The sequence below is a fragment of the Emiliania huxleyi genome (genome assembly GCF_000372725.1).
Source record: "Emiliania huxleyi CCMP1516 unplaced genomic scaffold EMIHUscaffold_991, whole genome shotgun sequence".
Taxonomy (NCBI): Eukaryota; Haptophyta; order Isochrysidales; family Noelaerhabdaceae; genus Emiliania; species Emiliania huxleyi.
The window spans coordinates 1589-13315 of NW_005194690.1; the positions used below are offsets into that span (position 1 = coordinate 1589).

Consider the following 11727-nt stretch of genomic DNA (forward strand, 5'->3'; position numbering starts at 1 on the left):
GCGAGCTTCTCCTTGGCCAGCGCCTTGACCGGGTCGGTGACGGCGTGCGGCTTGACAAAGACAAAGGCTTGGCTCTTGCCCGCCGGCACGCTGCCGCTGACGCCGGCGATCTTCTGGGCCTTCGCGAGGCAGTCGGCGTAGTCGAGGTCCTCGAGCAGGTCGAAGAGCGACTGCTTCTTCCCCTCGAAGGCCACCTGCGGGTCCTTGGTCCACTCCATGATCGTCGCCCGCGGGATCCCCGCCTGCAGCATCGCCTTGCCAAACGCGTCCTCCTCCAGCTTGGCGCCGACCCAGTTGAGTCGCTCCGCCATCGCCTCGAAGGGGGAGGCGGACGCGTGCATCCCGTTGTCGCCGACGTTCGGCTCGGACGCGAGGCCGAGCGCTTTCCACTTTGCGAAGATCTCCTTGCCTACGACGCGGGCTCGCGGGGTGAAGACGGAGCAACGAGTAGCTCTCACGAGTAGCTCTCAACGAGTAGCTCTCACGTGCGCTCCCGTCGGCCGCCATCGCTGGGTCGGTCCCTCCGAGCACCTTCTCGCGGAAGTCGCCCCAGGAGAGCTTCGCGGGGTCCCACTCGACGAGGTAGTAATAAATGGACGCGCTGGGCTTCGTGTACTTCTCGCGCATAGCCATGTAGAAGCCGTTGATTACAAATATCGAGCTTCGGATCTCGACGTAGGCGCCGTCCTTGCTCTGACACTCGGCAGCAGGCATGGCGAAGGAGGCCGCGGCGGCAGCGGCGGCGCCAGCGGCGGCGACCTTGAGGCCGGCAGACGAGCGGAGGCGCGTCACCGTGGAGCGGATCATGACACACGCAGTGATGCACACGCAGTGATGCACAGCCTTGTTATTGAGAAGAAAAACCACGTTCGCACAGGAAAGAATGCAAAGTTGGTATTCTGTGTGGTGGCGGCGTGCCGTCCTCCCATCCCTCCCTTGGGTGGTCTGTTTTCTTTCTTTCTTTTTCAAAGTGTCACGCGCGGGGTGGTGCGCAAAAGCCTCTTTGGTTTGTTGTTTTCTCTTTTGTTGTTTCTCTGTGTCTGCGAGACTGCGAGAGAGATTTTTGAAGACCAACAAGAAATCACGACTCTCACCACAGTGATTTGGGCTCGGCAGCTTGAGCACTTGAGCACTGGATAGGGCCGATTCCGCATGGTACGGGACCCCTCGATCGTCTCGCCCTCCCTCACTGGTGTGTTCATTGGGGGGGGTCATACGACAAACACGGTGCAGGATCGAGGTGCACGCTGCCGAGGCAGTGTCGTCCCCCCTCTCCCCGACGGCGATGGCGGTGTGACCGATCGAGCTACAAGAGGAGCTTGTTCAGCAGGATCTGGGATAGTCTGGCGCACTACCTCACTGGGCCTGAGACCGCCGAGACAGCATCCCATCACCCCTCCGGGTTTGCGTGGGGTCGAACCACTCCGGGATGGGCAAGCCCATTGTCTTATTTCAGTTCCCCTCGCACCTGCGAGAGTAGGCAGGGGTTGCATGGTCTATCTCAAGCGGCGCCTCGGCCAGGGGGAGGGGGGGGGGGAGGGGCCGGGGGGGAGGGGGGGTCTTCCCATCTTGTTAATTGTCAAAATTCCTGTTGTGCAAGAGGGGAGGGGGCTCTGACGGAGTGCGTGGCGGGAGAGGGCAGGGAGTGGGCGCGGGGGAGGGGGGGGGGGGGGGCTCAGCCGTGCAAAAAGCATCAATTAATAATAGTAAGGAAGACGTGTTGCCCGGCCGTTCAAGAAGTCCGTCTCGATTTTCGTTTTTTCCCCACAGACCACTCGGGCAACTTTTACGAAAGGCAAAGTTTTACTTGACCACTCGGGCAGATTCGATTGCATTTTACCACTCGGGCAAACTCGATGAAACGGGCGGACGGAAACGCGTTTGCGACGGCTCGCCGGAGAGCATGCATGGAGCGGCCGGTGCGCCGCCGCAGCTCACCGATGGAGCCTGCGTCGCGGCTCAATCCACTGACGTAGCAGCACTGCGACACACTCTCCAAGCACGGCCTCTGGCGTTGCGATTGCACAGAGAGCGAGCAATAGGCGCCAAAAGCACAGATCTGTGTGCAGTGGATTTCCATGTAGGTCGCGCCCAGCGAGCGGACAACCGCGGGTCTCGGATGCTCTCCCGGACGCGAGCCCATCGTGCGAGTGGCGGACCCGGAGGCGGCCGGCCCAGCTCACCCCCAGAGAGGCCATGGCCAGGGTCAGGCATAAAAGGCGGGGGTGTTTTTCCGTCCGTCCATTTACGGCAGCTTGTTAGCCCTCAGCCGAAGGCGAAGCTGGGGCCGGTCCCGTAGCCGAGAGAGCCCGCGCCGATGAGTTCGACGCGGTCGGGGGGGCCTTGCGGAGAGGCCAGCGAGGTGGCGATCGCTGTACTTCATGGTCGTCATCAAGTGACCGGCTGACAAGCCAGAGGTCGATACTCTGCACTGGACGACCCATAGGATGCCACGAATGCCTGGAGGAAGAGGGAGGCGAGGCAGCTGCTCTCGGGTGATCTCGCTTTGGTGGCCGAAGGACCCGATGGTCCTGTCACATTCGTGTTCCGAGTCGTGGGGGTAGATAATTTCGGGGTAGGATCGAGTCAGCACATCCTTGTAGTACAGCGGACCGCCAGGCTCGCCGGCAGCATCCGCAGGGAGGCAGCATATGAGGCACCAGTCTTCTGGAGAGCTCAGCAGCTGCGGCCGCGGTGGCAGAGTCGGCCGCGGTTCGAGCGAGCAGCTTTTGGCTGCGGGTTCGAATCGCGGAAGGCTCGTGCCCTCGCGGAGCGACGCGGGTCGCGCGGCGCGCGCGTGTGCGAAATGCGACAAAAGACGAAAGACGACAGGCGCCTGAGCGCTGTACGCCTGGACTTTTGTCGCCGCAATCGCCACCGCCGCCATCTTGACGAGCAGCGCGAGCGCGCTCGTCGGCGGCCAGCCGTCGCGGGCCGGGCCGAGCCCGGCCTCAACCGGCCGCGCCGCCGCAGCAGGCCCGGAGGCCCACATGGCGGCCGACCAGCTGATAACGTGTGATAAGGAGTCTCGTCTCTCTCAGTGTCTGTGTTTGTGCGTCGCCCATCTCTCCTGCAGCCTGGGGATGCACTCTATTTATTAGTAGCGCTGGGTCCCACGCGCACGCGCAGGATTTTGGACGGGACGATCAGGGGGTTTGGGCGTAATCGCTCCTTGTAGCTTGTTCTTGGCGATTGATCTCACGGCTCACGCCCCCCACAGCAAATCGGTTTTTGCCCTTAAATAGTGCTGTTTTCGTTGGGCTGATTTTCGCTTAACTTGGTCGGTTTGAGCACTTTTTTCAGGCAACGCCCACAGCAAATCGGTAAAAAGGTGGGTGCTAGTATGAGCCCGATACGTCGCAGTGCTCTTGCAGAGGCGGTTAGTGGTGCACTAACCCCGAGAAACCCTTCGGGTCACTCCTCATCGCAAACCCTGTCAGCAGTCCTCCTCCGGGAATGTACGTAAGAGCCACATACATTGAAAAACCTGCTCTGCAAGAGCGAGTTTTGTGGCTTGTTTGGCTTCATCGGTCGTCCCGTGCGTGACTGTCGCGCCGCCGCGTTGCACATTGGACACATGCTCTCGCGCGTGGCGGTGACGGTCGGCGCACGTGGCATCCTGAAAGGCCGCGCCTCGGGAGTCGAGCTGCCTCGACACAGCCGCGAGGGCGGACACTGGCCCTGCACGAGCCGGCTGTCGGGCGCTAACGCCGCCATCCCCCTCGGCGCGGCGAGCCTCAAGGCCTTCTGCATGGCGTACGCGGTCATCATGCGCCGGCCCAGGTTCGAGCGCATTCGCTCGCTCGGACGCCGCCGTCATCGAAAGGGCGGCTATCGCGACCTCATCGCCGAGGGCTCTCCGTGACGCTCTCGAGGAGATGCTTTGTTTGCGAGGTGGGCGACCGTGAGAAAGGAGACGGCGACGGCGAAGACGGCGGCGACGGCGGTGGGAACGCCGAAAACGCGCCGCGCAGCCAGCGAGGCGAGCATGCACTAGGCCTCGCCAGGCCCTCGCCAGGCAGGCCTCGCCATCAAAAGGCCTCGACAGGCCTCGACAGGCCTCGACAGGCCTCGACACCTCTATCCCTCGACAGCAGCTCGACACCCTCGACACCGGGCCTCGACACCTCGACACCAGGGGTCAGGGAGGCGGCTGGTGAGACAGTCACCATCGGTATGCGGAAGGGCGACCAGCTTGCAAACGGATCGAAGGACATTCCGTGCGAGCACAACATTCGTCACAACGGCACCATGTATGCGGCGGCCAACATGGTCCGTGCACGAGCCTGCGGCAAGCTCGTGCTCGGTGACAAGGCGAACCCTCAGACGACTTTTCATCTCAACGAGGGGCACGTCACCGACATGTGTGAGATCGGCGGGGACCTGCAGTCCCAGCGCAATGTCCACTACGAAGTCAAGGTGCCTAGCGCCCTCACAAAGACGAGGCAGGCTGGGCAGGGCTCGGCAGCACACGGCGGATGCTGTGCGTCACTCTGGGCCATAATTTGGTTTCGGCAGCACCCTCGTGCCTCGACCAAACTTGCTCAAGGTTCTTGGGTGCAAAGAGCGCGGCCACAAGTCACAGGGCCCGCTCGTCCATGCGACCGGCAAAAGGCTGGGTCAAAGAGCACAAGGGACAGTACTACGACGCGCTCCATGTAAAGAACGGAATCATCAAAATTTGTCTCGTCGAAAGCCTGGGCGGCATCGCGCCGCCAACCAAGAGAATCATCTTCAACTTCGCCAAAGAGGTCGGCAGCCCGAGCGCCGTCGACCGCACCGACTACGGCACAGCCTCCGGCAGCGCCCGGGACTTCGCCCAGCACCAACCACTCGCAACAGCTCTCTCGCGCCGCCGTCTGTGGCGATGCGCAAAACATCAACAACGCTGCTCGCAACATGCGTGTCGCGCACTCATTCATGACCGGTCTCAATGTCCCACCCCCCTGCGCGCGGGCCTTACCTTTTTTGCTTTTTTCTGTTTTAAATTCTTCTCATAACAAGGCTGTGAAGGGCCTCCAGGGCTCGCACCTCAACCTCTCACAGGCCAGCGCACAGCGCCATTCGACGTATTTTCTTCTCAATAACAAGGCTGTGAACGCGGTGAGTCGACTCAGCCAGGACGATGCAGCTTCACGAGCTTCTGTTCGACGCCATGCGCTTTGACGAGAGGCGCTTGCTGCTGGACTTGCTGGACCTGCGCGACGCCCAGGCTCTTTCGTGCACCCAGAAGTCATTCTGCGTCAAGCTATCACCGATGGACCTGGACCTGTTGGTCGTCGACGAGAACGCGTACACGTGGGCTGGCCGGCCGATGGCTTTGCCCGCGCCCTGGCACAACGGGATTTCCTTGGGCATGGGCATGCCGACGGGAACACTACTCAAGTGGACGTGCCGCATCACCGAGCACCGAGCATCCAAGCTCCCAAACCAGTGGGCAGCGTTTGGCCTTGAGTACGTGGACGACAGTGGCTGGCACATGCACCTCGTCTCGGACCGAGGCTGCGCGTATGTGGATGGCCGCCTTCGGCAGCAGCACGAGCTCCCCGAGCTCAAGGCAGGGGACGAGCTGCGCTTCACCCTCGACCTTTCCGGGAAGGGCTCACTGTCCGTCCGGATCAATCGTGGACCGCCGCAAGTGCTCTCGGGCTCCAGGGGCCTCGTTCCTGGTCGTGGACTTGCGAAAGATCGCGTTCGAGAAGTCTATGCGCGAGCCCACATCTGGGACGGCGCAATGGTCAAGGCTCGCAGCAGAATGCCGCGCACAGAGCGCAGAGCGTTGGGTCCGCACTGCGCCGTGACTTTCTTGCCCTCACAGGCGGAGTGAGAGGTGAGATGGCGGCAGCGGGAGGCCGGCGCGAGAGACGGCCCGTGCGAATCTTGGTGCTTCTAGACCCGACTTTGTGCGTGTTGGCGGACTTAGTTGTCCGGACGACAGTGCGCCACAAGTACTCTGCGACAAGAGATAGGTGAAGAGGCAGACGCCAAAGGGCAAACATTGGGGAGACGCAGACGCGAGACGGCTAGCATCTCATCCCTTTCCTTAAAATCCCGGTTCCCGCGGCGTGCCTCCCGCTCATCTGCTGTTTTCTTTCTTTCTTTGGTCACTTTGCTGACACCCTGGGAACAAATTAGAGTTGTTTGGTATTGCTAAAAATCTCTCTCACCCTGGGTTACACGCTTACACACGTGTCTCGCGTGTGTGTGCCAGTGTGCGTGCCAATGCGGATGCCGACGGCGCCCCCGGCCCTGCGTAGTGCTGTGAGCGGCAGCGGGGCGGGGGGTGAGGAGGCTCTCAGGGAAAGAGAGAGGCACAGTCACACAGAGGATGACTGACAGCCGCGAGGGTGAGGACTAGGCAGGAAGTGATATGGTGGAGCGCGGGGACGTGGAGAATGGTGTGGTGGCGGTCTGTGCTGTTCTTTCCTTTCTGGGTTCGACCCGGGCCAACAGTTTATGGTTTTTGCAAAAAATAACCGTTCGGTTACGTTTCGGTTACGTTCGAGGGGGCGCACGATACATGCAGCGGCTCCCGCCCGCCGCCCACCGCGTCGGGCGAGACCGGCGCATCGAGGAGCTGCTGCGCGCGCTCGACGTCGCGCCGCGAGCCGCCGGCGCGGCGCTCGCGCCGCAGCAGGCGCCGCGGCCCTACAGGGCCTTGGCGCAGGAGAGAGGAGCAATGCCGTCCGAGTCTGGCTGTGCTGGCTGTACGGGGGGAGTTGAGGAAGAGTGCGAGGTGGACGACGACCGTGGCCTCCTCGGCGGCGGCCGCGAGAAGGCGGCGGAGGAGGTCGTCGAGGAGGACCCTTTCGACGCCGCGGCCGACGCCGCTCTCGCGGCTGCCAGGCCACGCGCGGGTGGCGGCTGCTGCAAGTGGCACTCACCACCTACAAGGGCGTCCCACGCGGCGCCCCGCGACTGTACCGACAGACGGCTGGATCAGACGCTCGCCGTCGATACCAGCATGGAGCTATTCCAGTATGCCGAGCGCCAGGCCGCCGATCAGCTGTCGTCCGCCTCGGCTGTGGCCACCAAGTTGGCGCGCGCTCACGGCGCGCTCCTCGCGCGCAAGGCGTCCGGTGTAGCTACTACTACAGCGGACCCGGCGTGCGGCGTCGAGACGACTCCCGGCCCCGCTGGCGCTGAGGTTGCAGTCAAGGCGGAGGCGCAGCCCGCCAGCCTGCTGCCGCCTCCGAGAATGCCGCGGAGAATGAAGCCATCGCATCCCTCCAAGGGCGCGGCATCGTCTATCGGTGGCGCGCGTCCAGCAGCGAGGCTGACCGCAGCTCGATTGGCCGCAGTCTCTGCCTTGCCGTCACGGGCTGCGAGCGACATTGGCCCTATCACGGCCAAGGCACTCGTCGATGACAGCCGCGCCGAGCCGTCGCCGCCGCCGGGTTGTGGCGGGCGAATTCTCTCTCGACAAAAGGAGCAGGAAGATCTCATGATGGAGCGCAAGCTCGAAGCTTCACTCGATCGGCTCGACGCGAAACTCGCACAGCGCCGGCTTCGCCGGAGAGAGTGCGATGATGACACCGCCTCTGACATCTCCTTCGCCCCATCCGCATACTCGGTGGCGTCTGCGCCGGCTCGTGGCCAGTCCGCCTCGTCCGCAGTGCGGAGGCTCCGATCGGCCGTGGAGAATCCCAACCCCAATCTGCCGTGTAAGCGGCATGGACTGTCGCCGTGCCTGCTTTGCGCAGAGGCGGCGCTCATCGCCAAGCCGCCGCCGAGGCCAGCCCCGCAAGCGCTGCCGCCGCCGCCGCCGCCCCGCAGGGTCAAAAGCGCCCAGCCGGCGAGCCGCACCGAGCTGAGCAGCTATGCATCCACCCTGGACACGCGCTTTGGCCGCAAGCCGCACCAGAGGGCCCTTCAACCCCAGCAAAGGCGGCCGCCGCGACCGCCGCGGCCGCCGCGACCGCCGCTCAAGCCAGTCGTGCCACTCCAATCTGAGGGGCTTGGGATGCTGCCACATCCAGCCTACTGCCTGCCGCTGCTGCCGCACCTGGCTCCAGCTTCATCGGTTGCCGACCCGACTTGCTGGTCACAAGGCCCGCTCCCGCGAGAAGCAGAGCCACCGCCGGTCTCGGTTCCGGTTCCAGTGCCGGTGGTGCCGGTGGGCAGTGCTGCGTCCGACTCCGAGACGCAAGCTCTAATTTCGGTCTCCCCCGAAGCGCACGCCATGCTGTTTGGTGCATGCAGAGAGATGCCCCTGGAGTCGAGTTAGCGAGTCGACCGCCGTGTGGCGTGTGGCTGTCTTCTCTCTGTATGTAATTCGAGTACAAACCAACTCCCGCATACACACAATCGCACTCTGGCCATCGAATGACTCCGAATGACTCACTGTGTGTGCTACACTGTACACAAAAAAGAAAGCGCAAATGTGATAGCCCAGCGCTGGGGGAGCGACTCCCGTCTCCACAGCACGGTCCGCTGGACAGTACGTCAGTAGCTTACTCTACGTATGGGTAGTTGCTGTGTCATCAAAGCTCCTCGTCGCACGAGTGACTCATGCCATGGGGCTGCGTTCTGCTGCTCCCCGTTGCGTGCGGGGCTCGGTTGCGCACCCCACGGGGTTCTGCCCGAGTATGGCCACAGCGAGCCGTCGACCTCGGTGGTGCAGCGCAGCCTTGATCCACACGCTGCTGGCCCTCTCGAGCTCTGGTCAGTGAATGGGAGCGACATGCCGCTCGTCGATAGCTCTCTACGGCAGGCCACTCAGCCACCACAGATTCAGCCAAGGAAGTACAGCGCGGACAGGCATGGCGGGTCAGCTCCCGCCTCGTTGCGCCGCATGCACGCGCCGCCCCCCAGGCCGCACTGGGCGCAGTACAAGGTCTTGTTGCACCCGACACCGTCGTGGTGGTGTTGGCACTTCCACTGCCCTTTTTTGCCGTAGCCGCCGAACTCCTTGGGGTCGGTTGTGTCGCCGCACTTTGTGCATCGCGCCATCCGCATCAGGTCCCCAGCGCCCGCCCGAGGAGGCGCGGCGGGCGCGGCGGGTGCGGCGGGCGCGGCGGGCGCGGCGGGCGCGGCGGGCGCGGCAGGCGCGGCAGGCGCGGCGGGGGCCACGGGTGCGGCGGCGGCGGAGATGGCGGCGGGCGCGGCGACGGGTGCGGCGGGTGCGGCGGGTGCGGCGGCGGCGGCGATCCTGGCAGCGATAGCGCACTTGAGCTGGGCGCGCATCCCGTCGGCGCGCCGCTGGCCCGCCACGCTGCCATCGCCGTAGCTCTGCCCCGCCGTGCTGCCGTGCATCCCGCCAAAGGCGCCGGGCGTGGCCGTCACCACCGTGTCGTACCGCGCCGCGGGCGGGGGCGGCCACGAGCCGCCCGCCGCGGGCGTGTGCGTCGCGACGACCTCGCCGTCGCGGTAGTAGCGCCGCTTCAGCTGCAAGTGTCCGAGCACGCACGCGCGGTCGGTGACCACGCGGTCCCACGTGCGCGCGGCTGGCGCGGCGGGCCAGTCGCCGCCGTCGGAAGGGTAGTGCACGGCAGCCACGACTCCTTTGAGGAGATAGTAGCGGATGATCTTGTTGCCGTTGTCGCGAGCCGACCGCGCCGCGCTCTCCGCCGCCGCCGCCGGCGAGAGGGCGTCGCCAAAGCCGGGGATGTCGGCAGGGCGGAGCGAGTTGGCGCCGGGCAGCTGCAGGCGGATCTGGCGAAACGCCTCGTAGACGGCAGCGTCAAACGCGGCGCGCGCGGGGCACGCGATGCGGTTGAGCTGGGCGATGTGGGGCATCGTCTGGGCGAGCGAGTCGGAGGCGCAGCGGATCCAGTTGGCGAGCGGCTCTCCGCCGTACACAAAGTACTTGCCGTGCTGGATCTCCGTCTCGTTGAGGAGGCACGAGAAGGCGGAGCCAGCGACGGTGCGGCCGAGCGCTGTGCACAGCGGAGCCAGCTGGCCGAACGTCTTCCGCGCCGGCTTGCCAAAGGTCAGGAAGGCGCCGATGAGCACGCCGCCGTTGGCGCACCCGACGGCGACTGTGGTGCGTGGGAGAGGGGCGGAGAGCCGTGGGGGTTGGTCAAAGTGCGGCTTGGGCGAGGCTGGCGCACGCGCGGCGAGGGGGGGTCGCATGCTGAGCCGGCTTTGGCGGCGCGCACCCATCTCGAGCAGACGGTACTCGGGCGCCGAGAGCTCCTCGCCGCAGCGCGCGCCGAAGAGGCCCTCGGGGTTGGCGCCATCGGGCGCGGCGCGGCCCTTGCCCGTGCGGCCGCAGCACACGAGGCGGCGGTTGAGGCCGAAGAGCAGCGGCACGAGCTCGGGGCAGACGGCGTGGATGGCGTGCACCAGCGCGAGGATGCCCTTGACCGTGTCGCAATCGCCGCGCTGGATGGCGCGGCGCAGCAGCTCGAGCACGCCCGGGCCCTTGCTGCGAGCGGCAACGGTGGCGAAACGTGCGGGTGGCTTTGCGTGGCTCACGCGCGGGTCTGTGGAGAACGGTGGAGGGCACGCCGCGCGGGCGGAACGGCTCACCCGCAAAGCATGCCGATGACTGCGATGACGACGTAGCCGGGCACGCCGCGGCGCGAGCGGACGAGCTTGACGAGCGCGTGGATGAGGGGGTTGTGCAGCGCAGGGAAGTCGTAGCGGAGCACGCGCTGGAAGTGGTCGTCACCGGCGGGGAGGATGTCGACGAGCGACCACTTGTGCTTCTGCGCAAGTGGCGGGCGACGTCCCTTGTCAGAGCGCAAAACGCGCGACGACACACGCGCTCACGCGGGACGGGGCGTTGCTAACTGTGCCTGCATCTGAGCGACAAAGGCAGCCTCCGCTTCGCCGAGAGCAACCAGGAAGCGAGCGACCTGCTGCGTGCGCCCCCCGCGCCCATCCGTGCCCCCGACCCCCTCAATGGAGAAGACCTCGCGGTTGTACGGCTGCCCATTGGCAGCCTTGCAAAGCTCCGCGTGCATGCGAGGTGGGAGCGCCTACGCCGATCGCATCGCAACGCTCGAGCCGAACGAGGGCGGGCACAGAGCGACTGCAGACGCACCGGCGGACGCGCGGCGGATGCGCTCGGTCGGGGCGCGGAAGCGACCAGGGCGCCGCCTGGCGCAAAAGAAAAATGATCCGATCAGCGAGCGATGCGGCGTCTGGAGGGGTTGGGTGCGAAGGGATCGGGCTGGTGCAAAGGGATAGGGCGTCGCGAGGCTGCTGCACCGTTGGTACCGCCGCCACTGGTGCCGCCGCTGGAACTGGAGGGGCGGGCTGGCAGCGGAGCGCCCAGGCCGCCGCAGCCGGCGGCGCCGCCGCCGCCGCCGAAGCCGTCGAAGCCGAAGTCGCCGCCGCGGTTGTCGCCGCCGCCGCCGCCGCCGCTGCCGCCGCCGCCGCCGCGAGGGAGGGGCGGGGGGGCGGCGGGCGGAAGGCGAGGGGTGGCACTCGGCGGCGCGGACTGCCCGAGGGGGGCAGCGGGCGCCGCGCCGCAGGCGGGGCCGCCGCCGCCGAAGCCGAAGCCGTCGAAGCCGAAGTCGCCGCCGCCACCACGGCGAGGCCCGCCGCCGCCGCCGCCGCCGCCGCCGCGCAGCAGCTGGTCCAGCACGCTGGGCGCGCCACCCTGTGTAGGGCAGACACGCCCAGGCTCACGACGGCGAAGGCGAGGGAGCTTTGCGCGGGGCGAGGGAAGCGACGGTGAGGGCGGCAAGGTGGCGCTGCGCGAAGGTCACGCGCAGCTACGGGCGTGCGGGGGCCGCGGTGTGCGGCGGGGGCGCGGTGTGCGGCGGGGGCGCGCCT

The 11727-nt window shown here is 65.9% G+C and overlaps 4 protein-coding genes across 4 annotated transcripts in view; 1 reads left to right on the forward strand and 3 right to left on the reverse strand.

Annotated features, from left to right (window-relative positions):
* EMIHUDRAFT_471332 (hypothetical protein) overlaps positions 1-821 on the reverse strand; it is a 2122-nt gene extending 1301 nt beyond the window's left edge. The window contains exons 1-2 of the mRNA XM_005756045.1: positions 486-821; positions 30-409 (exon numbers count right to left, since the gene is read on the reverse strand). Of these exons, the coding sequence (XP_005756102.1) occupies positions 30-409; positions 486-807 (702 nt within the window). The 5' untranslated portion in view covers positions 808-821. The remainder of the gene's footprint in view (positions 1-29; positions 410-485) is intronic.
* A 230-nt stretch (positions 822-1051) lies between these two features.
* EMIHUDRAFT_372704 (hypothetical protein) lies at positions 1052-3013 on the reverse strand (the record flags this gene model as incomplete). The annotated part of the gene is made up of 2 exons (XM_005756046.1): positions 2255-3013; positions 1052-1116 (listed from the first exon to the last, which is right to left on the reverse strand). A coding segment is annotated over exon 1 (727 nt), but the record flags the coding sequence as incomplete, so codon positions are not given.
* A 3666-nt stretch (positions 3014-6679) lies between these two features.
* Positions 6680-7668, forward strand: EMIHUDRAFT_250833 (hypothetical protein; the record flags this gene model as incomplete). Its single annotated transcript, XM_005756047.1, has 2 exons — positions 6680-7521; positions 7617-7668. 2 exons carry the CDS (start codon positions 6680-6682, stop codon positions 7666-7668), a joined length of 894 nt encoding a protein of 297 aa, XP_005756104.1.
* Positions 7669-8691: 1023 nt separating this feature from the next.
* Positions 8692-11551, reverse strand: EMIHUDRAFT_471333 (hypothetical protein). The gene is made up of 6 exons (XM_005756048.1): positions 11158-11551; positions 10991-11046; positions 10743-10925; positions 10474-10652; positions 10101-10369; positions 8692-9980 (listed from the first exon to the last, which is right to left on the reverse strand). The coding sequence occupies exons 3-6, from the start codon at positions 10908-10910 to the stop codon at positions 8734-8736; spliced, it is 1863 nt and encodes a 620-aa protein (XP_005756105.1). The 5' UTR covers positions 10911-10925; positions 10991-11046; positions 11158-11551; the 3' UTR covers positions 8692-8733.
* Positions 11552-11727: the final 176 nt, after the last annotated feature.